This window comes from Rutidosis leptorrhynchoides, chromosome 1 (assembly GCF_046630445.1).
Source record: "Rutidosis leptorrhynchoides isolate AG116_Rl617_1_P2 chromosome 1, CSIRO_AGI_Rlap_v1, whole genome shotgun sequence".
In the NCBI taxonomy this organism is placed as follows: Eukaryota; Viridiplantae; Streptophyta; class Magnoliopsida; order Asterales; family Asteraceae; genus Rutidosis; species Rutidosis leptorrhynchoides.
In genome coordinates, this window is record NC_092333.1 from 56,814,184 (window position 1) to 56,836,883 (window position 22,700).

The 22,700-nt window shown below is 32.0% G+C and overlaps 2 protein-coding genes across 3 annotated transcripts; both read right to left on the bottom strand.

Annotated features, from left to right (window-relative positions):
- Nucleotides 1-343: 343 nt before the first annotated feature.
- Nucleotides 344-5,026, bottom strand: LOC139859997 (inositol-pentakisphosphate 2-kinase-like). Of its 2 annotated transcripts, none has more exons than XM_071848770.1 (9): nt 4,824-5,026; nt 4,589-4,711; nt 3,658-3,861; nt 3,361-3,508; nt 3,147-3,193; nt 2,950-3,060; nt 1,598-2,194; nt 685-879; nt 344-501 (listed from the first exon to the last, which is right to left on the bottom strand). In XM_071848770.1, exons 1-8 carry the CDS (start codon nt 4,869-4,871, stop codon nt 697-699), a joined length of 1,461 nt encoding a protein of 486 aa, XP_071704871.1. In that variant the 5' UTR covers nt 4,872-5,026; the 3' UTR covers nt 344-501; nt 685-696. The 2 variants fall into 2 exon arrangements, with proteins under 2 accessions (XP_071704871.1, XP_071704875.1); XM_071848774.1 differs by having other exon boundaries at nt 344-521.
- Nucleotides 5,027-7,404: 2,378 nt separating this feature from the next.
- LOC139871172 (uncharacterized) lies at nt 7,405-7,926 on the bottom strand. The gene has a single exon (XM_071858927.1). It carries the CDS (start codon nt 7,924-7,926, stop codon nt 7,405-7,407), a length of 522 nt encoding a protein of 173 aa, XP_071715028.1.
- Nucleotides 7,927-22,700: the final 14,774 nt, after the last annotated feature.

Sequence of the window (22,700 nt, forward strand, 5' to 3'; positions counted from 1 at the left end):
GGTAAATTGAAAAAGGCGGGTCCTCGAGGTTGATTGTTGTTAGGCCATTTTGTGTTCTTCGGTTGTTTTCGTTCCTTGTATTTTCGTGTATTTTCCGATTTTTGTTTGGTTTATACGTTAAGGTTTCTTTCGAGATGTTAGGGAGGCTCGTTGTTAGATAATTATTGGTTAGATTGTTGTTTTCTAGGTTAGAGCTTCCCCGTTCTCCCCTTGTCCTTTTGTTTTCATGTTGAGAGCGTTTTCTTTCGGAAAACGACCTCGTTTCTATATGACTATTCGTTTTTTTGCCAAAAAAAAAAAAAAAAAAAAATATAGAGGCATGCTCCTTGTAAAAGAAGGCCAAGGAAATGCATATTATTATTATTTCTAATTTGAATTTAACAAAACAAGTACATACAAATGAAAGAAGATCTGAATTGAATCAGCAATGTAATCTAAGAGCTAGCACAACACGCTTCCATCTCAACGTAGCAGAGTAACATTCTGCACATCTACACAATGCTGGGAAACAAGCGGAAGAGCTATATGATCAGCTATTAGCCTATTAGTATAGAAACAACATATAAACTGATAAAAGTGTGGTTTATTTAGTTTTGAGTGATGGTTAAGGGTTCCTAAACCTTCCAGACACTTAATTCAGTTGTTAACACAACTTTAACAAAAAGAGAAGTATTAAAAAATTACCATCAGAACCTTTCAGCAATGCGAGTTTTCTTCTCTGGCTCTGGATCGATCTTGAAACGGAGTTTCTGAAAGAGATTTTGTAGGTTGATTTAGTGTCTCCATCATACGAGCGTAACAACTGATTATTTCTTGGTCCAACTTATAGTAGTATGGCATTTTCTCAAGAGGCTTCATATCCAGATCAATAAAAGATGCCTGGTCAAAACAAAAACCATTTAAGAATAGGCGATTGCAATAACGGCTCCTTTTCGAACCTAAAAACATCCAATATGCTACTAAAAAAATAGAGTTTACAGGACAAACAACATCCACAATGCATGTTCACTTACTACAAAAATAAATTAACAGTTTTTATCATCGTAACTGAGAGACTTAACTATTTATAAGACAAAATTACTGAGAAAGTCCCTGTATTGCTGAAATAGTCCTTGGGCTTATAGTCCCCGAAGTTTGCATAAGTTGCTGGGATAGTCCTTTTGTCTGACGGATCTCAAATTTGTCAGTTAAGTTTATGCACGCGCAAATCACGTGATGAGTGGTTGTCATAAGTATCAGGTTAGTGATCCTCATAATACCAATTTTACCCATCACGTGATTTGCGCGTGCTTCAACTTAATTGACAAATTTGACATCCATCAGACAAAAGGACTATTGCAGTAACTTAAGATAACTTCGAGGACTGTATCGGTACAAAAAAGCCTAAGGAAGAAAGTCCCTGTATTTCAGCAATTTTCGATAACCCGCAGGGACTATCTCAGTAATTATATCAATTTATAAATAAGTTGAAATTAGGGGCAATTCGGGTCAACTGGACCCGTTTTGACCCATTACCAAACCTCCGACCTCTCCCAATTTACCATCTCCCCTTAAGAGTCTAAGCATAACTGATCTAGTCAGACAGAATGAGACTTACTTTGTAATCAAAACTCTGGTTAATTGATTCCAGGAAAACACCACCATAAGGAGACACTTTATTTCCTTCGCCTCTTGAACGAAAACTGATCATCAGACTTAAGTCTTTCGCGGTTGAAGAAATAAAAAAATCTCTCACAATCTTTAAACTTTGCTCAAAAGGAATCGAATGTAAAGACTCGTATCTACTCAAAACTTTGCCTTCTAATTCCTTACACACTACACATGGCTCGTTGACCACATCATAATAGGCATGAATAGCACCTTCAATATCAAGTATATCAAGTTTTTGAACTTTGACAAGACGGTCCATTATTCCCGAATCAGAAACGGCCTCGGCAACAAGCTGCAGAAAGTTATGTGTACGCAAGCCTTCATCAGCTTCGATAATATCTTTTAGTGTATCTTCAAATGCTTGTGCGATTTGAGTATTGGTATCATTTGCCTCGCCGCCTAAGCTTCCCAATATAAGTGAACCGTTTAAGAATACACGGAAATTGTTCTGAGGGGTAAGGAACAGATCCTTAACTGATTTCAATACTCTCGTTTTTGATCGTGAGAACATATCCACTGGGTCGTATTCACTTATCTGTGATATCTGATGTAACAGTCGCACATAAGAGAATATAAAAAATATGAAACAAATGTAGGTACGTATATAACTGAATTTAGATCAATACTCATATATGAATGTAGAATGCCAATGAGGACAGGTTTGGATAAAGACACATATTAAGACCAGAGGTAGCAAACAGACAGGTCGGGGAACGAGTCAAAATAAGTTCAGATAAAAATGGGTCAATTTTAGTTCGGGTAAAGATCAAAACAGACAGACCGACGTGCAAATATTGTCTCTTGATTCTTTACTTTTTTGTTTAAAGATAATAAATAAAAAACTATATTGTTACGATGATGATCTAATTCTTAAAAATTAAATGTTTTGGGGCGTTTTATGACTAGCAAATACAGTTCTAGTGATTTTTTTAACCGTTGCTCCTCCAACCAGTTTTTATTTTAGTTTTCTTATTTACAAATTTGACCTGTTACTAAAAACAATTATAACCCACATTGACATGTTTATTCATACAAGTATAAGATCATACTAATAATAAGCATGTACTTTGTAATGACTTCTACATTAAATATGGAAAGATATAAGCTATAGATCAATGTTTAATAAAGCTACTACTTTTATTCAGTATGCCCATATTAGCACTAGCTGCAAAATAATAAACCTGTAGTGTAGTCTTACTCTTATCCATCTAGTCACTTCAGTCTTCAATTCAATTTTTATAACATCATAAAATCATTGTCAATTATTAAACTAGAACGGGTAGAGAAAACTGTAACAACCTTTCCTTGATGGAACTTAAGGATCTGGTGAAGCTTGAAGCGAGATATTCTTTTTTTGGCTAAGTTTTCCTCTCGAATAAATCTCGAAATTGGAAGAAATCCACACTTTGGCTGTGCTTATATTAACAAAAAAAAAATTATTAGCAATGCTTCAAACGCAAAAACGAAACAAATAGCACAAAAGCAAACAACTTTACCTTTATCTCAACTGATATGCAGAATTCTTCTTCATTAACAGCTTTAACTGGAAAGTAGAAAAGCAACAAGTAATTAATAACAGCACTGATTAATTAATTACATAAGTTTTTCGTATCACAAATACCCGGTTGCGAGACCAAACGTACAATGTGCATATATTAGTATAATATATAAGAACCGGATTAAGCAAAGAGTTAAGGAGACAAAACTTACCATTGGGAAAAACCGAATGGTCGGACATGAGAATAGCGGAATCGCGCGAAGTATCAACCCGGCCAGTCTCCACTCGCCACGAAGGCCTCTTAAGTAAAACACAATTATGTAATGACTCAAGAAATTCTTTAGTCACCATTACACGGACCTGCCAAAATTTTGAAAAATCAAAAGAAAATTCTACACAAAATGTACATGTTAGAAACAGTTTAAAATATAGACATCACAAATTATCGACATAAAATTATTGTGAAGTCTTGAAAAAACCATTAAGATATTAATAAAAAAGGTAAATACCCCAGCATCAACGTATTGAGAACCTAATAATGGACACATTACTAGCTGCGCGTACATATGATTTGCAATATCTTTCGTTGGAGCAGATAAAAGCTCTTCCACATCTTTCCACACAAGACACTCATGTTTGCATAAAGCCGAAGGAGCTTTTTCATATTCAGATGCATTCTTTTTATGCTTTCGCACCCGTAAGACTTTGCCATACTACAGAAATTAATAAGACAAGTGAGTAAACGGGTCATCAATCCAACACCTAACATCTCTCTATCACACAAATTAGAGGTAGCAAAATAGGTGATATAGGTCAAGATGGCTAGTTTTGGTTTAAATTGGTCAAGTTGACACGGAACGCTACTTTCCGTAAATTTTAGAACTTTCCATAAAAAAATCAGTGTATCATATATAATTGCATTCTTTTATCTATAATATAACTTTATGAATATATCATTTAGTAGATTTTATACACTATAAATACATTATTATAGGTAACATTCTAGCAGTTTAATTATATGCTAATTTTTTTGAGTTTACATTTAAGTAAATAGCTACTTTAGTTCTTGCCAAATGAGACAAAATCAATCCAAATCATGGTAAGATAAAAATTAAGAATACCTAACACAATCAGTTTAGTCAAGTAATTGTCAATTTTGACCATTATGTTTGACAAGAACTTTAGAAAAAGGAAAATTCATTCAAAATTGACTTAATCTTTTCATGTTTTCTTTGTATTTTTCTAATGTTGTTTTTTAAAGTGTAGAAAGAACTTCAATCTGCAACCCACAATAAGCAACTACACCTACCAAACAACAGGATTAAAGAGTAAATCAAACCCAATCTACCCTTTATTTGACTTAATTTGCTACTACAGTGTCACAAATATTGTACTAATATCCCTAATTTTCTATTAAAAATAAAAGAATTTGAAAATTACAAAGTTGGGAGAGGATCCATTGTATGCAAGAACAATATTAAGACCTCCTTCTCCTCTGTAAATCCAATCAGCTGCATCTTTTGCTTCTAAAATTAACTCAACCATCTGATCTGTTACCACTTGCTGCATGCATACATACATACCATAAATAAAAAGTAATGATTTTTATTATTCATAGCTTATAATGAACAAAACCCTTGAAAGTATAACATTAGTTGCTCATAAAAAACTGTACCTTTGAAGTTTGATTGTTATGTGAATTTGAGGATGATGATGAGGGCATATTGGTGACAAGAACAATAACAACAACATAGTTGCGTTAAGTTTGTAAGAGAACAAGACAAAATATATTTTGACAACTTGTGATAGTTCAACGCCAACGCCAGGTGGATTGTCGTTTCATCCGCTTCGCAGCTATTTCATAGTTTCGTTGTTGTTGTTTTTTCCTTTTTTACTTTCCAAAATATCCACCTTGCCTTTTGCGTAAAAGGATATGTTACTTTTCTATATTTTTTTTTTTATTGATTACGAAAAGTTGTACAGTATATATCGTTTTTCTTTTTCTTTTTTTTTTTAATTTTTGTGGTATATATTTTATTTTGAATTTGAATGAATTTTGAATTTCGATAATCAAAGTTTTTTTTTTTTTGAAAGGCAAACCTACAATCTACACATTAGTTGCTCATAAAAAACTGTACCTTTGAAGTTTGATTGTTATGTGAATTTGAGGATGATGGGAACCTTATTGATATTGTTAATTTTTTTAATCTTTGTGATATTTTTAATTTTTTTTTTAATCTCTCTGATATTTTTTTAGTTATCTTCAACGCGTAATTCAATACCGCTAGGTTAAAGGCCTTCTGGTTCAATCTCGATGACTTTTTGATATCATCATTAAGGTTTAAAATAAAATAACTCCGAGTTGTTCAATGAAGCATACCATCCGGGTTCGATTTTTAGCTATGTCAAATCGTTGTGATCAAAGGGTGCGCGTAATGCACAATTCACCCGGTACCAGCTCTCTCGCTCAGGAGCTTGATTAACCAAGGTATACCCTCTATAAGGAAACCGCTTGATTAACCAAGGTATACCCTCTATAAGGAAACCAATGTGTTCGTTCATAGAGTTTTCTCGCTAATTCAAAAAAAAAAAAAAATTAACTTAATGACTTGGCTCATTACAAAAATCATTAGAGTGGTCCTAACCTTTTCAGAAAATCAGATTTTAGCACCAGAATATTTATTTATATTTATAAGAGCAAATGTGAGTAAAACTTTCGTCTTATTATTCTTATGTTGCGAAGACAAAAATAATATCAGCCATAATCTCAAATTCATAGTTCTAATGTTTCTCCTATTATAGCCTTTTAATTTTAATTTAATTTAATTTAATTTAATTATAGTTAAATTAATAAGTATATTTACCTTGATATATTTTCCGTGACTTTCAAAGTTGAGGGTTACATATGAATCTAAATTTTGAAGTGACACGACCTATTTAGGGCCATACCCGAAACCGACGTTTGGGCACAACATTAAATGCAGAAAAGAAAATCATTTTGGGCTCAAGCTTAAATATTTAGTTATATTCGAGGTACAAGTGTACAACACCAACGCTAACGATTGTTGAAGATTTTGACTTTTGGGTATTACACTAGAATGTGACGATTATTGAGGATTTTGACTTTTGAGTACATAAATAGTCTTTTCATATTTTACGAATAACCCGTGAAATTACGAGTTTGTTTAAACGAAATAATTTAATGACATGTTTTAGGTATTAAGTGAATGTAAATGCTAAAGTCATTTATTTTAATGACCCGTTTGACTAAGAAACTTGTTGTTGTTTTTACAAATATATAGAAACATGTATTTTCGCATACATATGTAATCTAATTAATTTCGTAAAAAGAATCCTTATTTGAATTTTGAATATTAATAATATAATATTTATAATTATAATTATAATTATTATATTAAAAGTAAATAATAATAATTATAATAATAAAGTTCGCTAGTATTTATATTTTTAATAATAATAATAATAATTATTAGTAATAATAAATGCCTTTTAAATTTTTAAAAAAATTAAAATTACAATTTAGGAGAGTTTAGTATTTCCTTTTATAAAAGATTTTATATTTTTTGTATTAAATTAATATATAATTATGACATCATCATTATAAAAATTAAAGGGTAATTAGCTTAATGATGACATCATCATTTTAGAGCTTTATATGACTATATAGAAAGATGATGTAATAATTTTATTTGTATTGACTCCGATTTTTTTCCGGACAACGTATTGCAAGGACATTACCAAGAGTGGCGAAACTATAAATTTTTTTCATTAGGGACGAAATTTTTTTTAAAACGGTTCACCTTCACTGCAATTTTTTCGGACAAAATATTGAGTCTTTTGGACAAAATATGATAACTTTTGAGCGAGAAAAAAATCCAACGGGGACAAATGTACCACCCTGCCCCTTACTGTTTTCGACCCTGCCCTAGAATATGTTTACTTGTTTATTTATTCAATTAAGGTTAATTTATATTTCAAATTTATAAATCCATACTCAATAAAAATAGTTCTCGAGTAACCTTTACACTACGGATAGGTGATGATAGAATGTGACGATAAATTGTGGCGATGAAATAGCGCTATTGATCAATGATTTGGCAGATCAATGCATGCATGATAGATATAGATACACCACTGATATATAAAAAAAAAACCTAATCAAACACCAATAAAATTAATGTATTTAAATTAGATTACCATAGTAGATTCATAAATTCATAGCTAATAATTATTCATTAATTTTCATTCACATTTTTGTTTTCACCATCCTTCATCTTAATAACCCAATCCAAGGCTTCTTTAGCTTCTTTGTTAGCCACCGCTGCCTTCTCCACTTCTTCTACCATTTGAATTGTCTTAGTCTCAACCACATTCGCCATCAACTTTTTCGATATCATCGCAGCAGCCTGTAACTCCTTCGCCAACTGCAGGTCCAATTTCGAACCTTTTTTTTGGAAGTCAAAGAACTTAAAAGTGGTGTCAGAGCAACGAGGACAGCGATACGACATTGAGGAAGAACTACTTGATGCTTCTTGGACACACGCAGAGTGTCTAGAACTCGAGCACGTGATGCACATAACACGAGCATGAGGCGATAATTGTTGATTGTAAACCTCGAAACAATGCGGACAGAAATGGGACGGGTGGAAGGTCAGAACACAAGTAGGACATACACGGATAAACCGGCCCCAAAAAGGGATGATTAGCAGAAAGTTTAAAATGATGCCACAAAATTCACATGCGCTTGGTTCATTCATTTTCATTGTTTGGTGATTCAGATTCAGATTATGTAGTGAAGAAATTAGGGGTTTTATAGGTACATGGAGATCTGCTTTAAAACGATAAAGGTGGCGGTAATTGGGAATTTTTTTGCATTTTTAAAGAACTTAAAGTTCATTATTTTTGTGTTTGGTTTTGTCACGAAATTCATGAACCATGTTTATGTTGTTGGAATTAATTAATTTTTTTACCATATGATGTGTGATTTGTTTTTATTTATTTCAAAATTAAATATTGGGATATTGAGTGTTGACTAAGAAAATTTATGCGATTCAATACACACTGAGAAATCTATTTAAACACAATCTATATGCAAAAAGAAAAAAATAATAATTGATGTTTGAGATATCAAAATACGTAAGTGGGAATACAATTAGTGGGTATTATTAGTGTATTATTTATTATTTACTTTATTATATAGTACAATCATCACTAGTCACTACTCCTTACAAACCGTGTGGCTTTTTGCCACTTGTCACTCATCCATCAAGTCACCCTCCATCCACCCATTTGTCAACCTCTTATTGGCCTATACCATCCCACTTGTCCCACTATATTCAACCGACACGTGCCATCACAAAACCCTTCCTCAATCGAACCTCTCCATTATTTTGCAACTGCTCGATGAAAGAAAAAAAAAATAACACACACGCCGCCGCCGGCTATTCCGATCACCCTCCAACTCCGCCGCCACCGCCTCATTCCGTTCACACGTCACCACCGCCACATTCCGTCAGATGTGATTACATTCTGGTACGATTGATTCGATTATATATCGTTAGGGTTTCATCGATTTAGGGTTTGTATCATACTTATCATTGTTTTTGTGCCTACCTGAAAATTATGGTGAGTTATAAATCTCATATTTAATTAATTAGGGTTTATTACGAGTTCTGTCGATCTAAAAATACGTTATTGGTTGATGCAATTGTTTGTAATACCTTTTTAGTGTTTATTAATTTTTGTCAGTTGCTTTAATCCAATTCCTTCATTCTTTTCCTTAATCAGTAATCAGTAATCTTGAATGTCCACAGCTTCCATTAATTTGGGATATAGATTTTACAATTTTTTTGTATAAAGAACTATGATCTGTAAACGATTGTTGGTTCCTAATTTCCGTATTAAAATTGATGGTGCTCCATTATCATTATACATGTTATTTTAATCATCATTGTTCCCTCTCTGTGTTGTGTTACCCTTTACATTTTGCTTCTTAATTTTGTAATTTCAAAGTAACTAGGTACTGAGGTCAAAATAAGACTGCTCAGTGATTTCTAAATTTAGTTTTTGACATGTACACCATATAAGGAGTGTAACGACCCGGAAAATTTCGACTAATTTTGAACCGAACTCTCGATATGATTTTAATATTTTCGACGCGATAATAAAAGTCTGTTAGGTTGAGTCTCAAAAATTTTGAACTGTTTCATATTGTCAATTGACGTTCGACTGTTTTCGACAATTCACGAACAACTATTTGTAAATAGATACATATATATAATAATTTGAAATATTATTTGATATAATATATGATTTAATTTTTGGAAATAAATATATAAACTAATATGCGATGTAATGAAAATTACTATTATAAATTTATAAATATGTATATGTAAATATAAATATTTCTTGTAAATATATAAAATTATATTAAATCTAATTGTTTAAAAATATATAATATATTTATTTTAGTAGTTAAAACTTGCTATTTAAAAATGTTTGCATATAGAAAGAGAATATATAAAAAATAATTGATTTCGAGCCTAATTAGTAAACGTCAGTGACGCTCGGTTGATGTTTCGTTAGTTTTAATATAGATATAATACACGTTCATGAATGATTAAGATAAAAGTTAGACTGTAAATTGATTGCGAAGATTCTAGATTTGTTAAAACTATTTTTATCCTTTTAGTTTAAATTTTAGTACTCCGTACATATTAATTGGAACATAAAATAAATAACTTTTGAATTTTTTTATCGGGTTTCAAATAGGTAATGAGTGAAATAATTAAATATGTTTAATCTAAAAATTCGGGATTTTTAGGAACACCTTTTTACGTTAACTGTTTAGCAATGGACACGATATAACATTTCCTAATAAATCGTCGGCACAAGAATTCAAAATGATGGCTGCCATCCTATTCCTCGTGCACGCTTCTTATTCATATTTCTTTATGGATGTGAAATATAATATATTATAATATTAAATATCTTACATGTTAACTATCTATATATATTTCTCTATGTATATACACAGATAGATAGTTATAAGCATAACACAACTAGACATTACCCTTAGCACTAGCCACTATCTTCATCCACCTTAAACCGCCATCATCACACAACCGCCACCACCCTCTTCATTTGAACACCACCTTTTACAACAAAATGAGGATGATTAGCTCCTGCTGTCCGGTTCTGATTGAATTCGAAAGCCATCATGATCCACCATCAACTACAACTGCAAAGCTACACGAAAACTAGACCATTTCTGTTTGAACCCGTCGCCACCATCTTTCTTTTCTCTTCTCTTTCGTGAACACCCTCAACTCTCTACCACACCAAAAATCACCATCCTCGCCGCCACCATCTCTATCACACTCCCTCTCTTGTCTTGATAGAAAACCACCACAAATCACCACCACTTCACCATCCCATCGATAATTTATATATATGTATATATATATATATATATATATATATATATATATATATATATATATATATATATATATATATATATATATATAATTTTTTTTTTCTTGCTGTTGTGATGGCCGAAGAAAACCCATTTCTGTTAAGCTACAGTTTCCGTTCCAGTCGGTCACCATCACTAAACCATTTACACTGCTACAGTAACAATAGTGATACATAAAATAACAATGATTATCATGAATGAGATGACGATCGTGATGTTCCTGTTACGATTACTTTCTTGTTCGTATTACAGCGAAATATAGATGTAAGAATGATGACTGATCGTATGAAGAGGATGATGATGAGGTTATGTTTCAATGATTAGAAATGATGGTATGATGATGTTTTCGTTGATGAATTAAAACGTGAACCTACAAATCCCATCCCAAAATAAATATAGACCCCACGTATTCTTTTCTGTCTAATTTACGAGCCAAATAATCATTTAAATCAACTCGGGCTTGTTAATAGTTCTTGGACTTTCCTGATGTTGGGCTGAACTTGGGCCAGTCTTGAAACTTGGGCTTGTGATTTTAAGTTGGGCTAACACTGTTAATATCCCTGACCTATTAATCAAACCCGGCTGCTACTAGTTACGCATTTATGTTCCTGTACAAATGAACAAGGGATGTTGTGAATGGAGATGATGATAAATATTGTAACGATGTTGATGATGATGATATTTAGAAAAAGGGTTGATGAAAATAATACATAAGAAAAACATGAATAGTTCTGGGTTCTTGTGTATGAAGATGAAGACAGTTTTTGTTAATGGTTTAACTAGGTTATTAATCTAACTAATTCAGAAAAATGTCAAACGGAGAAATGGTTAGGGTGTTTGTGTTTGAATAGGAGGTCTCATGCTGAGGCATTATTTTTATTTAAAGGGCCTAAATTTGAGGTAGCTATATCTATTATTATTATTATTATTATTATTATTATTATTATTATTATTATTATTATTATTATTATTATTATTATTATTATTATTATTATTATTATTATGATAGTTGTTGTTGTTATTATTATTAATAATACTATACTAATATAAATATTATACCTATTATTAGTATTATCATTACAAACATTATTAATATTAGTACTATCTTTATCATTAATATTAAAATTATCATTATTATTATTATTAGAATTACCAAAAAAAATTTATCATAATTAGTATTATTTTTATCATTATTACTATTAATATTATTAATATATCAAATGAAGATTTTCTATATAAAAATAAATTTATGACATAAAACCTAATCATATTAATACTTTTGTAACAAATGTTAATTATCTATATACAGATAAATATATCTAATTAAGTTTTTTTAATAAAACACATGATATAAAATAACAAATAAAATCACTAATAATATATATATTTGTTCGATTACGAGTATATGTGTTAATGTATATATAAATGATATAGGTTTGTGAATCCGAGGCCAACCTTTCATTGTTCAATATAGTCATATGTATTTTTACTACAAAATACATTAGGTGAGTTTCATTTGCTCCCTTTTTAATTGCTTTTGCAATATATATTTTTGGGCTGAGAATACATGCGCTGCTTTTATAAATGTTTACGAAATAGACACAAGTACTTAAAAATATATTCTACGTTGAGTTGTACCACTGGCATATTTCCATGTAGCTTGGTAACTAATATTTACATGGGTATTGTAAACGCGAATCCTGTTGATAGATCTATCGGGCCTGACAACCCCAACCGGACTGGACGACCAGTATTCAACGGTTGCACAGTACTTCATTTTGTAGGCTACACTTGGTACAGTGTAGTGAGATTTCATAATAAAGGGAATATGCGACGTTGATTAATAGTTAAGTATGGTTATCAAGTGCTCAACCACTTAGAATGCTTTACATACACCTGCGAGTGTATTATGTTTATAAATATGAAATCTTGTGGTCTATTAAAATATTGAAATGATTGTTAGGATAAACCTATGAACTCACCAATCTTTTGGTTGACACTTTAAAGCATGTTTATTCTCAGGTACGAATTAAGTCTTCCGCTGTGCATTTGCTCAATTTAAGGACATTACTTGGAGTCGATCATCGCAATGGGACCAAATGTTGATGACTTCGTCCAGGTGGATAAGGACGGGTCATTTCAGTTGGTATCAGAGCGGTGGTCTTAGCGAACCAGGTCTTGCATTAGTGTGTCTAACTGATAGTCATTAGGATGCATTAGTGAGTCTGGACTTAGACCGTCTCTGCATGTCAAAAGTTTTGCTTATCATTTTTATCGAAAATCATCTGCTTATCATCCTTAGGAAATTACCTGCTCATTATTCTTAGTCTAGACACGTTTTACTGCATCGACTGCATGAATAGTGTATAGACAAAAAAAAATTCATATCTTAGCGTATCTATTACTGTAAACTTTGCCTGACAGTTTCGTAGATTCCTCCGTAACTTATGGGATTTTAGTAATTATATATGCATATGTAAATTATGTATTACAGGGTACTAATCTACATCCTATAATCTATTTCTTATCGAAAAATCCTTCATCTGATCGTACGAGATGAATCCCTCAACCAGTTCGAATTCCTCGGATTCCGACAGCTATTCCGATATGGAGTTTCACTTATCAGCGTCACCAGAAAGAATTAACCAGTCAGTTATCCCCAATTCATCTGATGGGTTCGTAGTCGACTTAATCAATGGAGACGCGAAGAAGGCAATCCCTTCCACCAACCGAATCTACCTCGGTGAAGAACCTGAATCACTTATCGATGAGCCTATCCGAAACACCATTTTAGCCTCATCTCCAGGGTAGCTCGTCACGATTATCTTCTATCTAAAATTCTAAATCTTATTTATCCGCTCATTCCAACCGACACTCATCCCGGAATAATAGATGAAGTCAACGAACTTCTCGCGCAAGTTGTAGCTTTGAAAAATATGGTGCAAAACCTACTAGCTTCAGCAACATCACCGGCACCAGCAGTACCACCAACATCGGCACCAGTATCACCAATAACACCAGCCTCAACATCACACGCCTCAATATCACCATCCGTACTTCAAATATGATCTCCGTTCTACATATCATTCTACATCCACTATCTTCGTTCTACATATCGTTCTATATCAATTACCTTTGTTCTACATGACGATTATGTAATCTCTAATGTTTTAGAGATTATATATTCTTGTTCTAACAGTAAGTCAAATGAGATTAATATCATATTAACTCATTAAATCCATGATTACATCTGAAGAAAATATATATGCAAGTATATTTTCATAAAGATTGTAATTAAAAATTCGTTTGTACAAACTGTTAATGGTGAAAATATTTTAACGGGTAAGTAATACCCGAGGAATATTTAGATTTCACATTAATAAGTTGCACTGTACATTCTTCGACTCTGATTCAACAGTCAGTCACTATTCTACTTATATCCACAGATATACGTATCCGTTCATCACAGAATCCATTTTCGTTCAATTTCATATTTGGATTTTGATCTATCAGAATAAAACAAGTGGCATAATGAAGAAAACACTGAACAAAATAAAATTGGTTAGAAACAAACAAATAAACTACGAGAAAAATGTTGTTAAGAATCCACGCTAACTGTTTCTAGCTAACTGTTCCTAGCTAACTGGTTATATTTTATTTATCACAATTTAATTATCGTAATTTATATTCTCGCAATTTACATTCTCGCAATTTACATTCTCGCAATTTTATTTATCGTCATTTAATTTCTGTATTTATTTTACGCACTTTAAATAACAGGACACGTATACAAGGTTTCGACATATCATATTGACCCATCTATATATTTATCTTGGAACAACCATAGACACTCTATATGCAAATGACGGAGTTAGCTATACAGGGTTGAGATTGATTCCAAAATATATATATAGTTTGAGTTGTGATCAATACTGAGACCGGTACACGGGTCACGATACGTATTAATTAATTCGAATATTATATATTAAACTATATATGAATTATTGGACTATTGGACTATTGGACTACTAACTTTGGACAATTAAAACGAATTAAAATATTGATTATAACATATGAAACTAAACACTTCTTCAAGCTTGCCACTTGATTTCATCTTAAAACCTCATTTGTATTTTGACGATTCCTATCTACGTTCAAACCTTTCATGATTCTTGGAAATACCTCAATCAAGAGGTTGAACCGACCACACTTCATCTACGGAAGAAAAGATTTATACACCTGAAAAACTCTCAGAAACTGAGTAAACGATTAACACATATATGTGCTAGATCCTTTGGCATTGTTATTACCATAAATAACATTGAAATTCTATTCCAAAGTAGCAAATTTTGTCACAGCTCCAGCAAGTCAACTCCGACTTTTCATCCGAAACAACCTTATTATAACTTTGATTTATATGTGTACTCTTTTTTGTTACCGAGGAACCTTTTATATTCCACCATATTACCATCAGCGTTTAATCATTTAAAACACAATTCTCTTAAAACACCTTGGTTTGATAACCGATGACCCAGATCCGTTAACTTTGAAAATGCTGACGAAGCAGCATGTTGTAGATGGTCTTAATGGCCAAAAGTTGATGATAAAGAAGGAAGTGTTAGGAACGCTCGATAGAAAATTTGGTACTCAAAAACAGATTGAGCTAACCGTGAAGGAGACCAAGGATGAATATAAGGACCAAACCCTATATTCAAAGAATCCATGTAATTCTGGATCCGATGAAATCTTTAGAGAATATCTTGCTCCGAAGTCATGTTAAAATCTTGCAGAAAATTTTTCTTCATCAACCTTCGAACTTAGAAATTCCAAAATATCATCATAAATATCTTCGATATTTCTGAAGATATTCTCATAAATATTCTCGTCCGAAGTTATATACCTCTTCGTGCTATCTGTATTACATTATATCGGAAATTTCTGTAAAACTTAAGTATAATTATGAATGAATTCTGGAGAAGTGTTAAGAATTTGAGCAAGAGTTAGTATAATATAATGACACTTGGCCAACGTTATTATATTACAGTAAGTCATGCTGAATTTCTAATGGAACATGATGATGGTTCACAAATCATACCCTCATCATGTGGTATGTTACATGACTCTTTCATTCTACTTAATCTCTAAGCATATCACGAGATTATTTCCTTAATATTTCTGTTCTTCCGTAACTCCAACAGCTGCTAATAAATCGTGCTATTACATTCTCTTTCTGATTAGAAAATTTCCTTAAATTCCTTGAATTCCGAAAATCCACCATGACTACGACGAAACGTTTCACTCTTTTGTGATAGCTCCACTCATACGCTTCAAGTAATCGAATTGTTTTATCTATATTACTCAATGATGATAAAACTCTATTTATCAATTCATATTCGTCATAAAAACATTTTTATTGTTAGCCATAACTACCTCACTCAAATTTCGGGGACGAAATTTCTTTAACGGGTGGGTACTGTAACGACCCGGAAAATTTCGACTAATTTTGAACCGAACTCTCGATATGATTTTAATATTTTCGACGCGATAATAAAAGTCTGTTAGGTTGAGTCTCAAAAATTTTGAACTGTTTCATATTGTCAATTGACGTTCGACTGTTTTCGACAATTCACGAACAACTATTTGTAAATAGATACATATATATAATAATTTGAAATATTATTTGATATAATATATGATTTAATTTTTGGAAATAAATATATAAACTAATATGCGATGTAATGAAAATTACTATTATAAATTTATAAATATGTATATGTAAATATAAATATTTCTTGTAAATATATAAAATTATATTAAATCTAATTGTTTAAAAATATATAATATATTTATTTTAGTAGTTAAAACTTGCTATTTAAAAATGTTTGCATATAGAAAGAGAATATATAAAAAATAATTGATTTCGAGCCTAATTAGTAAACGTCAGTGACGCTCGGTTGATGTTTCGTTAGTTTTAATATAGATATAATACACGTTCATGAATGATTAAGATAAAAGTTAGACTGTAAATTGATTGCGAAGATTCTAGATTTGTTAAAACTATTTTTATCCTTTTAGTTTAAATTTTAGTACTCCGTACATATTAATTGGAACATAAAATAAATAACTTTTGAATTTTTTTATCGGGTTTCAAATAGGTAATGAGTGAAATAATTAAATATGTTTAATCTAAAAATTCGGGATTTTTAGGAACACCTTTTTACGTTAACTGTTTAGCAATGGACACGATATAACATTTCCTAATAAATCGTCGGCACAAGAATTCAAAATGATGGCTGCCATCCTATTCCTCGTGCACGCTTCTTATTCATATTTCTTTATGGATGTGAAATATAATATATTATAATATTAAATATCTTACATGTTAACTATCTATATATATTTCTCTATGTATATACACAGATAGATAGTTATAAGCATAACACAACTAGACATTACCCTTAGCACTAGCCACTATCTTCATCCACCTTAAACCGCCATCATCACACAACCGCCACCACCCTCTTCATTTGAACACCACCTTTTACAACAAAATGAGGATGATTAGCTCCTGCTGTCCGGTTCTGATTGAATTCGAAAGCCATCATGATCCACCATCAACTACAACTGCAAAGCTACACGAAAACTAGACCATTTCTGTTTGAACCCGTCGCCACCATCTTTCTTTTCTCTTCTCTTTCGTGAACACCCTCAACTCTCTACCACACCAAAAATCACCATCCTCGCCGCCACCATCTCTATCACACTCCCTCTCTTGTCTTGATAGAAAACCACCACAAATCACCACCACTTCACCATCCCATCGATAATTTATATATATGTATATATATATATATATATATATATATATATATATATATATATATATATATATATATATATATATATATATATATATATATATATATATATATATATATATATATATATATATATATATATAATTTTTTTTTTCTTGCTGTTGTGATGGCCGAAGAAAACCCATTTCTGTTAAGCTACAGTTTCCGTTCCAGTCGGTCACCATCACTAAACCATTTACACTGCTACAGTAACAATAGTGATACATAAAATAACAATGATTATCATGAATGAGATGACGATCGTGATGTTCCTGTTACGATTACTTTCTTGTTCGTATTACAGCGAAATATAGATGTAAGAATGATGACTGATCGTATGAAGAGGATGATGATGAGGTTATGTTTCAATGATTAGAAATGATGGTATGATGATGTTTTCGTTGATGAATTAAAACGTGAACCTACAAATCCCATCCCAAAATAAATATAGACCCCACGTATTCTTTTCTGTCTAATTTACGAGCCAAATAATCATTTAAATCAACTCGGGCTTGTTAATAGTTCTTGGACTTTCCTGATGTTGGGCTGAACTTGGGCCAGTCTTGAAACTTGGGCTTGTGATTTTAAGTTGGGCTAACACTGTTAATATCCCTGACCTATTAATCAAACCCGGCTGCTACTAGTTACGCATTTATGTTCCTGTACAAATGAACAAGGGATGTTGTGAATGGAGATGATGATAAATATTGTAACGATGTTGATGATGATGATATTTAGAAAAAGGGTTGATGAAAATAATACATAAGAAAAACATGAATAGTTCTGGGTTCTTGTGTATGAAGATGAAGACAGTTTTTGTTAATGGTTTAACTAGGTTATTAATCTAACTAATTCAGAAAAATGTCAAACGGAGAAATGGTTAGGGTGTTTGTGTTTGAATAGGAGGTCTCATGCTGAGGCATTATTTTTATTTAAAGGGCCTAAATTTGAGGTAGCTATATCTATTATTATTATTATTATTATTATTATTATTATTATTATTATTATTATTATTATTATTATTATTATTATTATTATTATTATTATTATGATAGTTGTTGTTGTTATTATTATTAATAATACTATACTAATATAAATATTATACCTATTATTAGTATTATCATTACAAACATTATTAATATTAGTACTATCTTTATCATTAATATTAAAATTATCATTATTATTATTATTAGAATTACCAAAAAAAATTTATCATAATTAGTATTATTTTTATCATTATTACTATTAATATTATTAATATATCAAATGAAGATTTTCTATATAAAAATAAATTTATGACATAAAACCTAATCATATTAATACTTTTGTAACAAATGTTAATTATCTATATACAGATAAATATATCTAATTAAGTTTTTTTAATAAAACACATGATATAAAATAACAAATAAAATCACTAATAATATATATATTTGTTCGATTACGAGTATATGTGTTAATGTATATATAAATGATATAGGTTTGTGAATCCGAGGCCAACCTTTCATTGTTCAATATAGTCATATGTATTTTTACTACAAAATACATTAGGTGAGTTTCATTTGCTCCCTTTTTAATTGCTTTTGCAATATATATTTTTGGGCTGAGAATACATGCGCTGCTTTTATAAATGTTTACGAAATAGACACAAGTACTTAAAAATATATTCTACGTTGAGTTGTACCACTGGCATATTTCCATGTAGCTTGGTAACTAATATTTACATGGGTATTGTAAACGCGAATCCTGTTGATAGATCTATCGGGCCTGACAACCCCAACCGGACTGGACGACCAGTATTCAACGGTTGCACAGTACTTCATTTTGTAGGCTACACTTGGTACAGTGTAGTGAGATTTCATAATAAAGGGAATATGCGACGTTGATTAATAGTTAAGTATGGTTATCAAGTGCTCAACCACTTAGAATGCTTTACATACACCTGCGAGTGTATTATGTTTATAAATATGAAATCTTGTGGTCTATTAAAATATTGAAATGATTGTTAGGATAAACCTATGAACTCACCAATCTTTTGGTTGACACTTTAAAGCATGTTTATTCTCAGGTACGAATTAAGTCTTCCGCTGTGCATTTGCTCAATTTAAGGACATTACTTGGAGTCGATCATCGCAATGGGACCAAATGTTGATGACTTCGTCCAGGTGGATAAGGACGGGTCATTTCAAGGAGGGTGCTTTTTTATCTATTTCATGTTAGCAACAACAATTAAATATCGTTAAAGATCGCATTGAAAAGTAAAGGTGGTTTCGATCTTTAATATTCTATAAAAATATCATTGGAAGAACTTGAATGAATTGGTTGCATTAAAACCATTGTTTGTTTTTATACCATGTTTGATGTTTTATATTGATGCTGTTATATTAATTTTTTATAAGTTCGTTAGCATTTCTATATTTTGTTTTATTAGGGCCCGTCGTGCAACGCACGGGCTCTTAAAGGCTACTATCTTATACTACCAAGAAGAACTTTTTATATATCTTTCAAGCTTTTTAATAAGGGTGTGTTTAAATTTACATTTTGAAGATGATCAGACGTTTTAGATAATTATAATTACATAATTAATTGTTATAAAATGTGTTATACATAAATGGTGTTTAGATTTTAATTATATTATTTTGGTAAAACATTAAAATTTAATAATCATTTTTAAGTGTTAGGTAAATAAGATACTATTTGATAAATCAACATGAAATTAGGGGAGAAAACAAATAATAATAATAATAATAATAATAATAATAATAATAATAATAATAATAATAATAATAATAATAATAATAATAATAATAATAATGTTGTTCTCTATCTCGACGGCATGCTCTGTCTGTTCATGGGTTTTTACTGAGGATATTTTCGGGGATCACGCGGTGTCTTGTGCTGGTATGGTGGGTATTAAGCATCGACATAATGTTGTTCGGGATTCCCTTGTTGATGTTTGTTATCGATCTGGGATTTCAACGAGAAAGGAGGTTGACATTGGGTTGTCTGGAGGGAACGACAGGGCCCTCAGACATGCAGACGTGTTACTTTATTCCTGAGATTGTGGTCGCGATGTTTGTGTTGACTTGACAGGGTCTTCTCCTTTGACACAGTCTGGGCTTTCTGACTTTGTCCCTGGACGTGCTGTGGTTGATGCGGCTCGTTGGAAGCGGGTCAAGTACGAATCTAGCTGTCAGGCGATTGGTTATGGTTTCATTCCTTTCTCATTTTCTTCCCTTGGGGAATTGGAAAAGGATGCTGTTTCTTTGCTAAAGCGGGTTCAGAAGAGTTCGATGGCGCAAGATATTGGTGCCGGTGCTGCTGCTCATATTTTTACTAGGATATGTTTTGCTATTGCTAGAGGTGTGGGGGCCCAGATTGTCTCTAGGCTTCCCACTAATTTTTTGTAAGTTTTAATACTTTTAAGTTTATAATAATAATAATAATAGTGGTGGTGGTGGTGGTGGTGGTGGTGGTGGTGGTGGTGGTTCACAAGAGCATGACCGATAAAGCGGCTCGGAGATAAAAGAATATAAACTAGAACCTGTCCGGAAGCAAGGGAGTGCTTCCCAAGCACGACCGATAAAGCAGGCAGAGCGAGTGCGGAACGTGGAGTGGAGCCACGAGCGAATATAGATGAATGGCAATCTAAATAGTGTCCGGAGCGTAGACAGTGTCTGGAGCCGAGACCTTACCGTTATAAATATATATTAAGTTGTTGTTCCACCCAAGGGTGCTTTCCGCACATCGCGTTGCGGGACCAGTGGGAGAGGGAGTGTTTTACCGCTCATACCCTCCGATTGGGTCGGGTTTCCTCCTGACAGCAGTTGGTGGCAAGTTATGCAACTGGGGGAGATAAACGCGTGGGTGGTTAAGTCTCCTGAGTGATAAACTGATGTTCAAAAGAAAACGTAGGCGATTTAGTGATTACAAGATATAAAACAATAAAACATATAAAAGGTGCTCCTTTTTGACAGATAGAGGCAGTCCTTCAGGCAAAAGAGGATGAAAGGTAAGAACTAATGGTTGTTCTTATATTCTTTTCCTTCCAAGTTGCTGTTTTTTTTCGAATTAATTTGGTTGGTGTGCGTGAGTGAGAGCGTCTACCATTCTGGAAAATGGATGCCTCCTGTGACTGGTGAACATCGTGTTGTTAGTAATTTAATCATGTATTGTTGAATCATTAAATCAATTGTATCACAAAAGAAGGCACCTATAATAATAATACTGCGTGAGTTCGTGATACTTTGTCAATCACTTGCTCTATAGATGCCTTTTTTGTTTGTGGCATCATGATTCATTTGATGTATTTGATAATTGATGTATCGTTCTTTGGCGTCTGCTTATGCTATTATAAATGCTCTTATGTTCTTTTCTTCGTTTGTTTGTATATTTGTATTTTTATTTTATGGTTATACCTTGTTACACATTTTTTAGAGCGGTAATTTTGACACCGAATTCTCTCAGTTGCCACTCACACACCAGTTAGGAAGAAACTTCTCACATTCATCGCGCAAAGCGTACTCGGAATGCTTTAGGTTAACTGCTTGGTCTGCACATAGTGAAGGATACCAGATGCACAACCTTGGAGAAAACTCCTCGTAGAATTTGAACATGCACTTATTATTTCAAGGATACAGGTCCGGAACCAACTGAGACTTTCACCACTCAACCAATAGTTCATGGTTTGTTACACATTATTTGAGATTTGTTACACATTATATGAGACTCCTCTAAATCAACTCGGGGTGTTTTGTTAGTTCGTTTCCGGTTTCTTTAGATTTATTTGTTTCAGTTTGATTGATTTTAAAATAGTTATTATATTATTATTATATATATATATATATATATATATATATATATATATATATATATATATATATATATATATATATATATATATATATATATATATATATATATATATATATATATATACACTAATAGAAGAGAGGATCTTGGTCTTTTCAATAGAAGAGAGGATAATAGAAGAGAGTATCTTGGTCGTTTCAATAGAAGAGAGGATCTTGGTCGTTTCAACTGGTCCTAAACGACAATTTTTCAACCCCTTTTTCACACTTGATTTCTCATTCTTATCCCCTCAACTATAAACACCTTACAAAAAAACCCCAAACTCCAGGGGTTTAAACCGTCAATTTTGTAAATTAAAATAAAAACCCCACCCAAACACTTCAAC

Bases quoted from the DNA above. Each gene is read 5' to 3' on its own strand.
- LOC139859997 (XM_071848770.1), bottom strand. From the start codon at position 4,871: ATGCCCTCATCATCATCCTCAAATTCACATAACAATCAAACTTCAAAG. The intron at 3,862-4,588 runs GTAATTTTCAAA...TAATTTCTGTAG, and splicing joins ATGGATCCTCTCCCAACTTT to TATGGCAAAGTCTTACGGGT. The intron at 2,195-2,949 runs GTTGTTACAGTT...CTGTTACATCAG, and splicing joins TTAAGTTCCATCAAGGAAAG to ATATCACAGATAAGTGAATA.
- LOC139871172 (XM_071858927.1), bottom strand. From the start codon at position 7,926: ATGAATGAACCAAGCGCATGTGAATTTTGTGGCATCATTTTAAACTTT.